We start from the raw sequence: 16,438 nt of genomic DNA on the forward strand, positions 1-16,438 counted from the left end.
ACTTTTATTAATAAAGGAAATACATATACAGTAATGTACTGATGCTGCAGTACAATAAAATTGGATATTACAAGACATGATATTTAGTCATAAAATGGATCTATTAAAGGAGGATGAGGCTCATGATATATATTGTTTTCCTCAACCCCTTTGCTAAACTGTGAACAATTGTACACTGCCTCACATAATTAATTAGCTTGGCTGACTGAAGCCTGTAATGGATTAGTGAGCTAATGCTATCACCTAACGGACACATAGCTGTAAATATTGTCAAAATTCAATCATACACAAGATGACTGACTTACTGCCGTACATATTGTTTTCCACAATTGTTAATTATGGCAATTTTGTTAGTGTTTTTGTTTTTTTTAGGTGCTGTGGTCCTCAAAACACATGAAAAAGAATGTCATGAAATTTAATCTAGTAGACTGCAGCCTGCATGTACAGAACTTCGACCTCAAAATGTACTCAGTGGTTAAAACCCCAACCCTGCCAGCTATTTTTAGAAGAAAGAATTCCGAAAACTGTGCGTATTTGGATAGAGACCCGCGGCAGAGAGTCAGTTTTTCTCCCAGAAGATAAACTGACAGGATTCATCACTAGCATAAAATCTATTTTTCTATCACATTCTCTCAGCTTTGGTAGCGCCTTGACAGACCATCTGGCAGAGTAAGAAATGAATATTTTTAGCATGATCCTGTTTTACAAAGTTCAGACCCACCAGAAATTGGCTTGGATGTGTGGTGGAAAAATATGAATAGTGGTGGATACACATAGCAGTATAATACTAGGTTTTGTTCAATGCCATTGTATGTCCTGTCATAGAGTTTAGTTACAATGAATCCAATTAAATGTAATCATATCCCAGTGCAATACAAATCCTTCTGCTTTCTTTCTCTCTACAATATTATCTATCCAGTCAGCGGTCTATTTTTAGTTGGCTCAACAAGTTGCATGAGCGCTGCACATTAACAAAGGCAGGGGGTCATGTGGATTGGCAGTTGCAGAGGGCCGAGAGCAGGCATTTATTGGCACTGGCATCTGACAGCTTTAGAACAGGGATAAAGAAACACAAAAGACAAAAACACCAGTGAAAAATAGGAGCGAATACTGCCTTTGACCACACCATCCTCGACCCAACAAATACATTTTAGCCACAGTAATAAGAACTCTGCTCAAAAGGAACAAAACAGAGACAAAGGTGCCATAAACATGACATTATATAAAAGCACAACCTTCTCAGAGTTCAATATGTAATTGTTTAGTCAAAACTGCTGCAGAGACTAATAGCCTATGGGTGTTTTACTGTACATTATGGACATTGGATAGACATGGCTAGCTAGCAGCTAAGAACTAGCTGTTACTTGCGATTTACAGTAGGCTACTTCCCTCAGTAGTTGTTCTATTTAGTTGACATATTCACACAAGTTACTCTATTGACTGATGTAAGTTGAAATGGCTTATACCAATGAGTAACTAAATTCCCAGTTAGCCTTTGACAATTTTCTTGGACCATCGATTGTCTACATGTTCAACAGATCTTGGATAAATGATTCCAGACTACATTGAGAAGTAAAGGAATACAAAGACGGCGGCACACTGTGTTAAGCACACTTTCCAAAGGGGGAAGCCAGAGTAGGATGGCTTGATATCAATAGTTTGATGCACAACCTGTATGTCATGCCAACTCACACTGTAAAAGCCAATTAGTTTCAATAGGGTTGCTTCAAAGTTGTTGACTTTATAAATGTTCAACAATGAGAACTGGTATCTCTATATTTTTCAATCTTCAAGATTTTTATGTACATGACAAATGTACGGTGTAACGGTGTATTAGGGCCACGTTTAGCCTATATATATATATATATTTTTTTTTTAGAGGGTGGAGGCAATATTCTGAGAAAAAAAACTCACCAATTTACCACTTTATAAAGTGGCAAATTTGCGAGTTTGTAAAGTGGCAGATTTGCGAGAAAAAAACTCAGAAACTTACAAGAAATACACGTAGCGTACTACTCGGACGTTTGTGCCAATACTTACCAGTCAGGTTTTCAAATAAGGAGATGGTACAGGTAATTGCTTTAGCAGAGATCAACCATATGATGTTAAGCAGTCGCTCTTTGAAGCGTTGGGTACGGCCAGTGACAAAGACGCCTCACTTTGCAAAACTCCACACACTGAGGATCAAGTATTTAAGTTAATTTGTTAAAATGTGTATTTACTTGTACATTTATGTTTCTAGAATTATTATTTACACATTCTTTTTTTCTTTTCTTTTTTGTAAAAGTAGCTAAATTGTGTCAAAACTGCTGCTCTATGCTAGCTTCTGATTGGTTAGTGTTAGTCAGTTTATAGGGGATCAGGAAGTGTCGTCGCGCCAGCTGCCGTGTATGACGCGTAAAATTTAAATTTCGTCTCCATCCTGCCTTTTCATTTAATAAACATTGTCCCATTAACCACCAACCAATCCTCACATTCGACTATAGCTACGCTACGTGTATTTCTCGTAAGGTTCTGAGTTTTTTTCCTCGCAAATCTGCCACTTTATAAAGTGGCAAATTTGTGAGTTTTTTTCTCGGAATATTGCCCCCACCCTCTAAAAATTATATATTTATATGTGGCCCAAATACGGCATTGTAAAAATGAGAGGGGCCGCCGCCAAACATTGTCAATTCAGCCCAGTATGCATGGTGCTGTGCAGTTCTAAACTTCTGCAGACTAAAACAACACGTACAGTATACTTGAATCATTACATCCATCTCTTTTCTCAATCTCCAATCTTGTTGTAAATCAAAATTGACATGATCTGGGAAATGGGTAAAAGATCATCAGGGTAACAGCAATAGCATAATGAGCCATCCTTTCTTTCCACAGGTGTTTGACAAGTTCAAGGACCACTTACTGATCCCTGTATCCAACAGTGAGAAAGTGAAAGTGGATGGAGCTCTAACATGCTGCTCTGTCCTCATCAATAAGAAGCCCAACAACTGAACAAAGCCTCTGCCGTATCGGAACAGATTCCAAGACTTGGTGAAACAGTCATGGTCACTGGATACGCAGATTTGATATTTTTATTGAAGGGAAATAATAGTTTTCTGATTGTTTACATTACCTTTTCTTTAAATTTATTAATGAATTGAGAAGTACAGTACCTACCTAACATCAGGTTATTTGTGTTCAGTTGTTGAAGTCAACCTTTAACTGACTTCACAACACTATTTTAGTTATTGTTTATCTTTAATTCATGTTATAATCCAATTAATAATAAGAACTTGGAAAATATAACTTTGCGCTAATAAACCACATGAAGCCTATTATATGTCTAGTTTGCAGAACATGCATTGGAGATACTGTATATTAAAGTCCAACGCTGTTAAGACTGTGCTGCTTCTCAGAGCGACTGTGAGGGAGAGCTAAGGAAATGACATCAGGAGGTGATGCTTGCGCATGGGCAGGCAGGCAGTGATGGAGCATGGAAAGAATTTGGATTGTTCAGTTCAGAGGAAAGGCTCGCGACACCCGTAAACACTAACTCTTGAAACTTGCTCCAGCTTCCTCACGTTCTTTTACTCTTTGTTGCTGTTGACTCAGACGGGTTTGTCTTAACTTCATTCTCGTTCTATTACACAGTCTGGCAAACACTGTTAAAAGTGTGATAATTGTGAGGAATTGTACGGGCAACAGCTGACAAGATGTCGCATGAAAGCTTCATTGCAGCAAAAGTCACCTCCAAATTGTTACTGTGCAAATGGAGTAATCAACTTTTATGATCCTAGCTAATTATTTTGTCTGAAATTTACATTCTGTACCTCCTCAGACCGTTCTCTGCTGATTCAAATTTTCCCTGCTGTGATTCAAATTAAAAGGTTTTATCATTACATTTCATTTATCCTCTATGGCTTTTTTCTGTTGTTGCTGTTTATTAACAATGGTGTTAACATTTAATTTGACTTTTTTTTCTGTACTAATCTGCTGTTGGAATTATCTATATCACAACTCACATGTTTTGGTTTTGATGAAGGTTGTGGCTGATAATGGTACTGGTAATTTAGTAATTGAATTGAAAATACTGTCTAATTTACACAATAAAGTGAGATCTAGCATTCAACTGATGTGTTTTCTTTACAATTACTGTTACTACTGTAATATAGCGGTTGATACAATGTCATAATGTGTAAATCCTGACAAAAATAGACATGTAAGCAATATAAACGTACTGCCGCCACCTAGCGGCAAGGAAATGACAACGGCAGGATAATAGCCGTTTATTTATTTATTTATTTGCATGACAAGAGGTATTTGCCATTACAAATGGAACAGCCAAGAAATTCTAAAATTATAACTGGGATGGGTGATGTTGTTAAAACAAAGTGGGTTGTAAGTTAGAGAGAAGCACATCATGACCAAAAAAACAAAACAAAACATCTGTATATTTCTATCTGTTAACAGTTAAAACAATAAAAATCAATAATTTCACATTGCAAGCGATTAAACAGCATGAGTGGCAAATAATATTATTAATTATATATATATATATATATATATATATATATTTAAAACATTTAAATGCAAAACACGTTTTTTTGCCATTATATAAAACTATACTCAATGTGAAGGGTAGCTAAAATTTCTCAATCCGCCAACTATTAGTAAATGTTTACTTAAATAAACTTTCCACTTAAAAACACACACACACACACACACACACACACACGCACACACACACGCACACACACACGCACACACACACACACACACACACACACACACACAAACAAATGTGACATTATTAACTAAAGGCAGTCGTTTTGCAATCAGCTTGCTCCCTCTAGCGGCTACAAAATGACAGTTCAGCCATGGAGGTAAACTGATTTAGAAAATACACATTTAAAAATAAAATAAAATAAAATCTTCTGTATAATTCTAATAATGTAGAAGCTGCATTTTCAATCCTCCATTTAATTCTAAAAGCTCTGTGGGGGTTGGGGGGCATAGAATTTCAAGAACCCAGCAGCAGGAGTATTATCTGCTCCTTTGTGGAAGAAGAAGAAAAAGAAACAGAAGGAGCAACGTCACAGCTTTGCAAAAGGACCTGCAGCAAGCCACTAATGTAATGTGCATGCTTCCCTTCAAACTGCCAGGAATGGAATCTGTGAGGATGGCATGATGGCCTGACGTCCACAAGTGGAGGCTGTGCTGCACAGTCCAACACAGCGCAGCCGAGGAACAGCAGAATTGGCTGATGCTGCAGTGGGCCCTGGGTCCTTTTTTTTTTTTTTTTTGCTCGGCCTCATTTGGCGAGAGCGTATCAGCAGTTCCTGCATGATAAAGTCGATGATGCTATGGACTGGCATGTCCATTTCCCAGACTTGAATACAATCAAACACCTCGGGGACATCATGACACATTTCATAAACTGTTGCCAAAACAGATGCACCACAGAGTGTCCCAGAGATGACTGATGCCCTGATCCAGGTCTGGGAGGAAAACCTCCCAGGAGAATATCCATGGGCTCATCAGGAATATGCCCAGACAAGTACAGTACTGAGCCTCTTTATAAAATGTCTTGAGGATTTCTGATTTTCCACTTTAAATTTATCCACCAATGCCCATTTGAGTACAAAGAACCCCGACTTTTTAACTGCATCTGTGCCTATCAATTTGTATCTTCCCTTCAGTGTGGAGGGTTCCGGGCATTTCTTGGGGGGTGAAGAGGGGTGGATGGTGATGTCATACTCGTCCCCGCGGACATGTAGTGTTAGCTAGCGGACGAAACAATCTGGATGGAAACTGAGAAAAAAAGAAGAGGACTTTGAGCACAGTCCAACTCCAAGAAAACCGGAAAAACAAATGTATTAAGACGAGTTTATTTGAGCGCACGTACTCACATGTGCACCATGCGCGAGCTTGACACAGAAAGAAAAAAAAGTGACAAATTCCGCAATACCCCTTTAAAATGTTGGCTTTACTTTTTTTTCACCAGTATTCAAATGACACACAATAAATGATAATACAAAATTGAATATTAAAAATAGACCTGCAAATCTCCTGTATTTTGCATAATGCTGGCGCCGGGCCAAAACCTTCTACAGTACCTCCAAAATCGTCACTTCTCAGGAGACTCCAAAACAACATGTTTTTTTCAAACATTAAAGATAACAAGCCATTTTCAACACTTTAGATTGGTCAATTATTCCTAAGAATGACATCCACACCCATGGACTGACCAAAAGTATAGATTTATGAAAAAATTGTACATTTGACAAACTGTGACTTACGAGGTTTCGGCCCGATGCCAGCGATAAGTATTCTTTCCTTTCACTTTTTGCTCATTTTATGTTACAGCCAAATTCATAAATTGATTAAATTTAAATGTCCATTTAAATATAAAAAGATAACACAGTGATCTGAATTATTTGTCAAGGAGATTAATGTTGTTAAGTTTTGGGTGTATTCTCCCGTTAGGGCTTTAGTCCATTTTACGTGCCTTTCTTACAAACTTTTCAATTCTCCCGTCTTAACTTCTGACACGTAATCCGCGTATCCGGTGAAAACTTGCACAGCCACCGAAAAGGGGTGTAGCCACGGACAGACGATTATTTAAGTTAAAGAATATCATGGAAAACTGAAATGGGTGAATACTCATTCCAGGAACTGTCTCACAGTGATCTCCGATATGTACAGTATTGGATCTCAAACGGTGGCAATATGCTTCATTTGCTATGGCGACACATTAAATGCAGGGTAAGTTAGTATAGAGGTTTCCTGGCCCCCTTAAGTCCCTGTCATGAACTGTGAATGCAGGCTCGGAGAGAGGCAAGTAGGAATGGTTTAGGAAGTTGGTGTCCAAGCAATCAGGAACACAGAAACAGTGACATGTTTTAGGAAGAAGCTCCCCCTGTACCCCCGGGCCTCTTATCTCCCCAAGCTGCTCACATACATACTTGTTTCCTGTTGAACAAATAATGACACTCTCTGTGTTCAGAGTCACATAGTCTCGAAACAATTTCAGTTCTGTTCTAAGGTTTCCCTCTTCCTGGTCTCCGGTGTGGTGGCCTTGCTCCGACGACAGAAGCTGCGAAGATTCCTGGCGTGCCTTACCCAATCCGGAGACCTCATCCTGAGACATAACCTCCACTATAGAAGGAATCACTTCTTCACAGTATTGCTTTGCAGTGACTGGAGGCTCCTACAGTTTGAGTATAAAAAATACTGTGTATTTACCAAGGCATGGAGTGCCACAAAGTAAAATATTGAAAGTACACACATAAAGTTACCCATTTGTACAAGTTGATCTCAGTCAGAAAGCCTTGAAGGACTTTGTCAATGTTCGGCACTGGCGGCCAAAAACATTGCTTGAGCTTACTATGAATGACATTATATTAAATACACCCACATTAGTGTAATATGCGATAGTGGTAGCGCATTGTTATATTTACTTAAGTGCTGAGTTTTCATTTTGTTAATTTCAGTTTCACATTGAAATTCATACTTGGATAGGAAAATGTGAAGTCTTACCGAAAATAAGTAAAACCCAAAGTGATGAGGATAACAGCAGTTACCAGCAAGGTGACAGGGATGGAAGTCATGAGCAAAGTGTCTGTAAAAGTCACATGATATTGGTGCCTATAGTAATCATTAAATTGGAGTCATTTTAATCTCTGGCAATCAATCCTGACCATAAAATGAAAAACCAACAAACCATGCTGCAGCAGAAGGAGCTTACCTACGTTAGCAGGAGTTTTCCCATTGCGAACGTTGGACCATTCGCTCCAGTGACCAGAATAAATGGATTCATTTGGTTTAGTTCGAACCTTCACTTTGTACTGGATACTTGGGGGGACCTCCAGACACGTACCAGTTGCTGGGCCCTTGGGGGAAATCAACTGAGGAAAAATGTGGATGCCATATTCAGTGTTAAAGCAATAAATCAATGCAATATTTTTAAGAATGTTCATCCATCCATTTTCAGAACCACTTATCCTCACTAGGGTCACGGGCATGCTGGAGCCCATCCCAGCTCTCTTTGGGCATTTGGTGAAGTAGCTATTTTTGGGCCCTGGACAATTCTCGTGCAAAACGCAGTCTATCTTGTGAGTATGGATGGAGTTTTCTTTCTTTTGGCATTTTCCTATGATGAACGCATGCAGGTAAAAGTGGGGTCATTCCCTTTAAATTCAGCACATACTGTAGATAGCCACGCGGTCTACATGGCATGGTCACCAAATTGCCAGAAGCGCTGGAGGAGTGCAATAGAATATGTCAGAATGCCTTTTGGGGTGTAGCGCGGTCTACCAAATAGACAAACACGGTCAACTAGACTTGTCTTGGCACAAAAACAAAGAAGCCCCCGTTTTTATGTGGGTGCCTATGTATGAAAATAGGGCTCATTGAGTCAATTACAGGGCAAAAAAATGCTGTTTTTGTTTAGGTTATTTATTTAATATTATAATTTCATTCTGAAGGCAGTAAATCAATCGTAACCTCGCAAACTGAGGTTCCACGTTACTCCACACTACATACTGAAGGTAATGCTCTCACGCTACAGGACATTTAACAATTGGAAACATAGAATGTGTGGTAATTGGCTGAGGTGAAGAACCCCAGCTGTCTTTCAAAGATAGAAAGCATCACAACTTACCAGCCATGCTTTGCTCTCCCTGATTTGGCAGCCGAGTTCATATTGCAGGTGGGATGACAGAGTCATAAGAGGAGCTTCCCATTTCAAGCACAATTGATCTTTCTCCAGTGATACTCGCAAATGAGCTGGTGGGTCTGTTTTAACTAAAATCAAAAGATACAAACACAACTCGATACACAGTCATGATATACCTTACACAAATACAGAGAAGTTAGCGTAATTATAAATATTAGCATTAACTCTGCCTGTTCAATTTGACAAAATATTTGTCTAACTCAAATGTCAAAAAGCCATTTTCATTCATGTGAATTAGTAGCAATGTGGATCAGTGGTAGAGTTGTTAAAGTAGTATTGATTGTCACACCCACTTAAATGGGGCAAAATTCTTTCTCCTCATTTGACCAATCCCCTGATGGAGCGGTGAGCAGCAGCAGGAGCTGCGCTTGGGAATCATTTGGTGATCTTAATGCTGAGTGTCAAGCAGAGAGGCAAATGGGTCCCATTTTTATAATATCTGGTATGACACAGCTGGGGATTAAACCCACAACCTCCCAGTCCCAAGGTGGACACTCTAACACTGGGCCAGTGAGCTTGCTGTCACGACACCAGACGGTTATCATGTTGAAGTATCCTTGAGCAAGATATTGAACCCTGAGTTGGTCCTGATGCTGCGTCTTCAGTAGGTGAATGAGTACTCAAAATATAATGTTCACTGAGGGCTTTGTTGGAGTGGTCCAGGGTATACACTTCTTTTTCAGTCAGTATTGAGTATACCCACTTCTAAATCCCTCTTGATCCCCCGATCCCCCCCAATGCTAAATTTCGGCTAGAGGACTGATGAGCCAATTTGCGGCAGAGTTGGGCGGGTCATGTTGAGGAAAACAATCCTTCAAATGCTCCCCCGAGCCACAATGGTGACCCCGAAATTTAGCTCAGGTGAACTGGTTTGCCCTCGTTGATTGCGGCATTGGTTCGATTCCCGGGGAGAACGCTACCCGTTACACACTACTGTACATGCTCTAGTTAAGTTTTATAATAGCTATAGGTGGTTACTTGATTTTTAAGTAACGGTAAATTAAAACACAAGAATGGGGACACATAGTTTATAGTATACCCACTTCTCCATAAGGACCACTACACCACTGCTTGTAAGTTGGAAAAGTGCTACATAAATCAAGTACCATTTACCATGAAATAGTATGCTAATAATGTCAAAATCCTTTATGATGATCTATTACCTAAAACATTTTTTACATTTCAATCTATAAAAGTAGCCACAATAGAACAAATTATGCTCCAATTATCTTACGCTAAGACAAATCCTATAGTTCAACAAAAATAAAACATTAAATTCACTCACTGATGTTTTTCATTGTGAACTCTTGGGTGTAAAATGTCCTGCTGAGTGGAACTGCAGCAGTGCTCAGTTTGACGCTGACTTTTATGGACTCATCTCCTTGAAAACTGCATTGGTCAGTCAAGTTCCTATTCGGCAGACATTCTGTCCAATCAGTCCAGCCCAAAGGCTCACTGCAATATATTTATTTGCATGTCAAACATCAACAAAACACAGCGAACACCTTTTGTCCAAAGAACCAAATGTTGCACAAAAGCGGCTGTCCACGTTTGACTGAATGATAGGATTAAAATTGCTACCTGAGATGCATTTTAATGAAAAGTTTGCAAACATTTAGTTGGCTGTATCTGCTGCTGTTCCACTGACAGGTGATCGTTTGCAGGTCAGGTGTGTAGCACATTAGTGAAATGTCATCTGTAGAGAGAATTAAGAGGCTTACTATGAAAACAGTGAAAAACAATTCATCTGCAGGGGGATTTGTCTACCGCTATCTACACATCTAGGTTTTGAAAGAACTCGACGGATTTAATCCAGGTTGGGCTGGATAAAATTAAGATTTTCAGATATATTCTTATCAAAACTGCGCACAAAGATTGTTTTGGTAAAACCTTATTGATTTTAAATAATACTACTAACAGGACAGCCAAGGTTGCTGTGTTCAAAATTCAAGCACGTGCGCAGGCATTTCTTCTTCTTCAGTCTTTCACATAAAAATATATATAACATCCATCCATCCATCCACTTCCACTAATCCGTGTCCTGGTCGCTGTGGCAGAGAAGCCCAGACTTCTCTCTCCCCAGCCACTTCATCCAGCTCTTCCAGGGGAATGCCGGGCAATAGAGACGTACTGTAGTAGTCTCTCCAGCACTCTCTGGGTCTTCCCGGAAGACTGTGCCTGGAATACCTCACCAGTCAGGCGTTCAGGAGACATCCTAAACAGATGCTCGAGCCACCTCATTTGGCTCCTCTCAATGGGGAGGAGCAGCAGCTCGACTCTGAGCCCCACCCGGATGACAGAGATTCTCACCCTGCTTCGAAGAGAGAGCCCAGGCTCCCTGCGGAGGAAACTCATTCGGCCACTTGCTTTCGGGATCTTTGTTCAAACACAACCTACAGCTCATGATTCGTGACCATAGGTGAGGGTAGGAATGTAGATCGACCAGTAAATTGAGAGTTTTCTTTCTTCTTTTTTTTTTAGCTTCTTCAGCATGATGGACGACACAAAATTCACGTCACTGCAGAAGCTGAACTGATCAACTTGTCGATCTCCCGTTTTTCTAATTTTATGCTTCTAATTTTTAGCCAACTGTTTTCAGCCTTTTGTAGGGCTACACTCACACCTGTGTTCTACACACCTGCACTTTGTGGTGCCACATCCTTCACGGGGTCTGACCAGTGGCTCCAATGTCCTGCACTCTCAACATTGGCACACTTGACTGCAACCTGGACTTGGATCTCTTGTCCTGGTACTAGAGACAGCACGAAGTCATCCCATTTATTAATCCCCTGTAGGAGCATACATAAGCATTTTAGAGCTGGGAATTTAGACAGGCAAATGGCCATTCTTTTTTGTGTAATGTTTCTACATTTTACATGTTATTGTTATGGCTACCAATTACAGAAAATATACCATAAGCTTACTGTAAATTGTACTTTTGTTTTGACAATTTAAAAAAAGTGCCCAGGTGTCTGAAAACAAAAGTCACTGACATTATTAGTAGTATAGTAGCACACTTAACATACACGGTTAAAAATGCACAAGTTCGAAGAGGAAATTCTGTCTCTTACAAATGAGCCACTGCTCATCACCCCAGAGCATATGTAGCAGGTGGAACGAGGCGAGCAGCTACGACTACCTCACTGTGTGAAGCACTTCATCACCTAGCTATCAAATTATACTTGTTTGTAGATCCATGCACATTACACATGCAGCAATGTCAATAGCACACTCATGGACACATTTTTATTTTTTTAAGAAGTAGACAGCTACTGTTGCAACTGGTTGTGTAATTTCACATTTGATTCAGTCGCCCAATCATTTTTAGTAGGCCTACCTCTATTGTCTTTTCTTCAGGCCCCTTGGAGGTGTATCGGATTCTGTATCGCAGCTTATCCTCCCAGTATGTCGGCACATTTGTGAGGCATGAAACCTTCATCTGTCCAGGTTTGCCATTATGGTGTAAAGACACATTGAAGGGGGCATCCAGGAGAACTAAAGACAGAGTAGAGTCAAGGAAAACAGAACAGTTCTCAATCCATGAGAGCTTACATAAAGACTTAAAATGTCTAGTCATGTCACTGTACAATACTCTACAGCACACTGCAAAAACAGAAATCTTAAGTAAGATATAATTTCTAAATTGAAAGTAGCACTAAGGAACTTTTCAACCTTAAAATATTTTCATAACTCGAAACGTCCACTTAAAACTAGTTGAATGGTAACTTTTGCCATGGGCTGGGGGAGTCTATTATTTTTACTTGCAACTTTGAGGAGGATGGTCGGAACACTGCCACACAAAAAAAACTACAAATGTGCTGACTGCTTTATGGCATACGTCAAATGTTACCCCGGATGAAAGGACAGTCAAGGATCAACATTGGCCCGGATTTCACTCGCTGGCGTGAGCTAAGTGAATGATGCAAAGCGCTAGTCCTGATAGGAAATGTGGTCTTCCTAAAGATATAACAATACCACTTTTGTCCATATGGCTTTGCTATAATCAATGTAAACTGAAAGTTCCTTAGTGTTACTTCAACCTAAATTTGCTTCTTCTTTTTTTTGACAAGTTTATTTTTTTTTTTTTTTTTTTTACTTAGAATGAAATTGTCAGAAAAGATACTTAAGATACTTATTTCTTACTATCTTATTTGATTAAGCAGTTTGGGCATTGAATGTTAACAGCCAGTTTTAAGTACTGTGAGGCTTAAAACAATAATTTTCCAAATTTTTCGATGGGTACTAACCAACATCAAGGCCCTGAACTGGAGTTTCATAATTTGAATTGTCTCATTTTACGATTTTGCTCAATCTAGTAATAAGTTAAATGGGGAAAATACAAGTATGGAAACAATCAGACAAAAGTACAATATAGCTTAAGTGGTTTGTTTTGTTATATTTACTAAGCTTGTTTTTCCTTGTTTCAGTACCAGCTCAGTAGTCTAGTGGTAGAGCGCCTACCCTCAGACTTTGAGGTTGTGACTTCATTGTCTGGCTGGGTCTTATCAAAGGCAATAAAAATGGGACTTGTTACCTCTCTGAATGACACTCAGGCTAAGTCATCCAAGCGTAAAAGAGCGCATATGTATTTTAAGAAAATAGTTGTATTTTTTACAATTTGAAAAAAAGTCAGTATTAGTTTTTAGTCTAAAATATTATTTTCAAGATGGCTGTGGTTAATATGGGCCTAGTATTTTCTCATTTTTCAAAATCTTACAGTTAAATTTAAGTACAATTTTCTTCTTCTGTTGTTTGTATTTTTGAAATTTTACCCCCCCCCCCCCAAAAAAAAAGAAATTCTACTGTCCTTTTGGCAGTGCAATTTTGCTTTTTCATTTCTGACCAAGCATGCCCAACCCCACACTGCAAAAAAAGAAAAAAGGACAAAAACAATTGTTTCTGGGATTAAAATAAATAAATAAAAATTTTGCCCAACAAGGAAAATAATCTTGAAAAATATTTTTTACATCAGAAAATTGATCTAAAATTCAAAAACATCAAACTTTTTCTTACAGCTAATATTTATTTAAAACATACTCATAACAAGCTCAAATAATGGTTTGCACAATGGTTTCCATGAAATGACCAGCAGAAGAGCAATACTTTTTTTTTTTTTAACAAGGAAACCAATTACACAACTTCTCAATTGAGAAATTAGTGAACAACATGCCAATTAAAGTTTGAACATAGCTGTTTTTCTTTTCAAGCACATTTCATATTATTATCACAGCCATGCAAAAACAAAATGTGGCTATGCTGAATCAGAACTGCACTTCTTGTAACTGCATATCACAAAATAACATTACCAGCTCAGTGGCCTAGTGGTGAGGTAATGGATTCACTCCCTGGCTGGGTCACACTAAAGGCTATAAAAATGTGAGTCATTGCCTCCCTGCTTGACACTGTGCGTTAAAGATTGGAGCCAAACGTTCTCTTTCAAGAAAACATTTTGTAACCTGCATTTATATGCTATGTCAAATTCCCAAATAATAAGCACATTTTACTAGGTTTTTTGGCAAGTTGTTCTAATTTTAAGACCTGTTACTGTTTTAAAGGGGTTTGACTTATATACTAGTTTTAAGAATTTTTGCCAAGCAAATTTTGCTGATTTTTTGCTTAAAATAAGAACATTTGTCTAAAGTTGAGGAAATTTTTGCTTATTTTTAGTATGGCTTTTTTTTGCAGTGTACTGGAACCTGTGTGATAATGACACATGAAAAATCCTCAAATGAACAACATGAAATGGGCTGATTAGACCTGAACTGGTTGAGGTGAGGGAAACGCTTGTCTTACTGTGGTCTTCCACACTGATGATGCGACTGTAGATTCTTTTGCTGCTGTTGCGCTCCAACATGTGAAGGTATATATCCACATATTCGACAACATCCAAATAAGGAAACGAGCAGATGTGGAGCCATGTTCTTTCTTTTGTTCTCCGGGTTAACAATTCACATCTTTTCTCCTCGGACCTTGACCGTGATGACATAATTGATGCATTTTATTTGTGTTAGTATTATATAATGGTAATGGCAAATTAAACATACACTGTACATTTTTATATAAAATGTGGTACTGCAAGTGTGTAAGAATGAGCAAATGCAAGTACCGTATCAAAAGCCTCAAGATGAAAATGTGATCAAAACTTTGAAATATAAATTGAACATTTAATTTAACAACATACTCGCCAATGTTATAGAACAAATCATAAGTCCCGTTGTCTGTGGTCTCAAAGAAGCAGGTGAAATCCTCTTCTGTCTTTGTGAAGCATTTCAGGCCATTTTCTTCCTTTAGGAGGGGAATATCTGCTCCAAAAAATATTACTGTCAACCAAAAAGATTGGCACATTGTTTTACATAATTTCTTATACTATATTCTGTCTTACCATCTTGTGAAAAATGAGTAGCAGTCACACACTTGCAACATATCCAGAACATACAAAGTACGTATATCCAAATGCTAATAGGTATCTTCCTCGTGTTCTTCAATTTCATGATGAATTGACGTAGTTGGAACAATCTGCCACCATACACTAAGAGCAGCACATGCTTGTATGTGTTTGTTGTCATGCCAAGGGCGGTTTGACTCAATGAGGGTAGGAGGGTTGTTCGAGGGTGGCAAGCGACTAGCCTAATGTGACAAGTAGGGAGTGTGAGTGTGTGTGTGCGCACACACGTGTATGTGTGGTGAAGCGGTGTGCAAAATTATAGCAGTTCATTCATACTTCAACATAACAAAAGCTGTCAAACAATCCCATTCACAAAAAGCAACATAATCAATGGTGCATTTTAAAGGTATGGTTCATGAATAGAATAAAAACAAATGAATGAATAGGTTATATAGCTGTTAAAACATTTGTGAAACTTAAAATAAAGATCACATTTAAGTCTATTGAATGCCAACCATTTTGCTTACATTTTTTATTTTAATATTGGATGATATATTCAAATTTGATATTTCAATATTATATATAATAATATAATATATGGTAAGGCTCTTCGTTACCTGGCACAGCAAAAAAAGATGAGTGTAATTTATATATATATATATATATATATATATATATATATATATATATATATATATATATATATATATAAGAAGTTTCAAAATTAATTGAACTTGTAAGAAAAGGAGGTGGTATTTTATAAGCAATTTACAAAAGTTAATGAAGAGTTATACTTGAAATGGGCAAGTACCGGTAACAGGTATTGGTATCCATACTCGCGTCTTTTGTAACCGTTTTACGATCAAGAACTAGAAATGAGAAGAATAGAGAATTGGCATTAATTTCTTTTAAATTTAAGGAAAAATACTATATTGAGTTATATAGTTCATAGATATAGTTTTATATATATATATATATATATATATATTTATTATTTTCTTATTTTATTTCTTTTTCTCTTAATTTTAATTTAATTTAATTTTTTTTTTTGGGCTGGGATGTTACTTATTAAAAGTACTACTGATCTCGGTACCAAGAGTACTATTGAGTACTATTCACATTGGTATCGGTCTGAAAATGAAGTGGTATTGAACACCCCTTGGTTTAAAAAAAACAACAAAAAAAACATTCCTTATTAGCCTATTTACAAACAATAGCTATTTTATAACAATACCATTATTGTAAGTGATACTGACACTGCCAGAGTGGAATGAACCTTGTGTGCTTTGGCCCGCTGCTCCTTTTGTCTTTCTCCCATGGATTTTAACCGCTGACCT

The 16,438-nt window shown here is 38.0% G+C and overlaps 2 protein-coding genes across 4 annotated transcripts in view; one reads left to right on the forward strand and one right to left on the reverse strand.

Annotated features, from left to right (window-relative positions):
• Window positions 1–4,108, forward strand: part of ddah1 (dimethylarginine dimethylaminohydrolase 1) — an 80,248-nt gene extending 76,140 nt beyond the window's left edge. For both annotated transcript variants that reach the window (XM_077584032.1, XM_077584034.1), the window contains exon 6: window positions 2,875–4,108. In XM_077584032.1, the coding sequence (XP_077440158.1) occupies window positions 2,875–2,991 (117 nt within the window). In that variant the 3' untranslated portion in view covers window positions 2,992–4,108. The remainder of the gene's footprint in view (window positions 1–2,874) is intronic.
• A 150-nt stretch (window positions 4,109–4,258) lies between these two features.
• Window positions 4,259–15,282, reverse strand: mpl (MPL proto-oncogene, thrombopoietin receptor). Of its 2 annotated transcripts, XM_077584332.1 has the most exons (12): window positions 15,099–15,282; window positions 14,898–15,018; window positions 14,510–14,685; window positions 12,054–12,211; window positions 11,355–11,505; window positions 10,298–10,412; window positions 10,002–10,171; window positions 8,642–8,784; window positions 7,727–7,886; window positions 7,519–7,600; window positions 7,278–7,365; window positions 4,259–7,189 (listed from the first exon to the last, which is right to left on the reverse strand). In XM_077584332.1, the coding sequence occupies exons 1-12, from the start codon at window positions 15,280–15,282 to the stop codon at window positions 6,734–6,736; spliced, it is 2,004 nt and encodes a 667-aa protein (XP_077440458.1). In that variant the 3' UTR covers window positions 4,259–6,733. The 2 variants fall into 2 exon arrangements, with proteins under 2 accessions (XP_077440458.1, XP_077440459.1); XM_077584333.1 differs by lacking the exon at window positions 7,278–7,365 and having other exon boundaries at window positions 7,019–7,189; window positions 15,099–15,269.
• Between the last annotated feature and the right edge of the window lie 1,156 nt (window positions 15,283–16,438).

This window comes from Vanacampus margaritifer, chromosome 13 (assembly GCF_051991255.1).
Source record: "Vanacampus margaritifer isolate UIUO_Vmar chromosome 13, RoL_Vmar_1.0, whole genome shotgun sequence".
In the NCBI taxonomy this organism is placed as follows: Eukaryota; Metazoa; Chordata; class Actinopteri; order Syngnathiformes; family Syngnathidae; genus Vanacampus; species Vanacampus margaritifer.

What these genes read in the sequence shown, in the direction of transcription:
- mpl (XM_077584332.1), bottom strand. Translation starts at nt 15,282, where the DNA reads ATGACAACAAACACATACAAGCATGTGCTGCTCTTAGTGTATGGTGGC. An exon ending in GGGAGAGCAAAGCATGGCTG is followed by an intron (nt 7,887 to 8,641) that starts GTAAGTTGTGAT and finishes ATTTTTCCTCAG; the next exon opens with TTGATTTCCCCCAAGGGCCC. An exon ending in AGATCAACTTGTACAAATGG is followed by an intron (nt 7,190 to 7,277) that starts GTAACTTTATGT and finishes CTCAAACTGTAG; the next exon opens with GAGCCTCCAGTCACTGCAAA.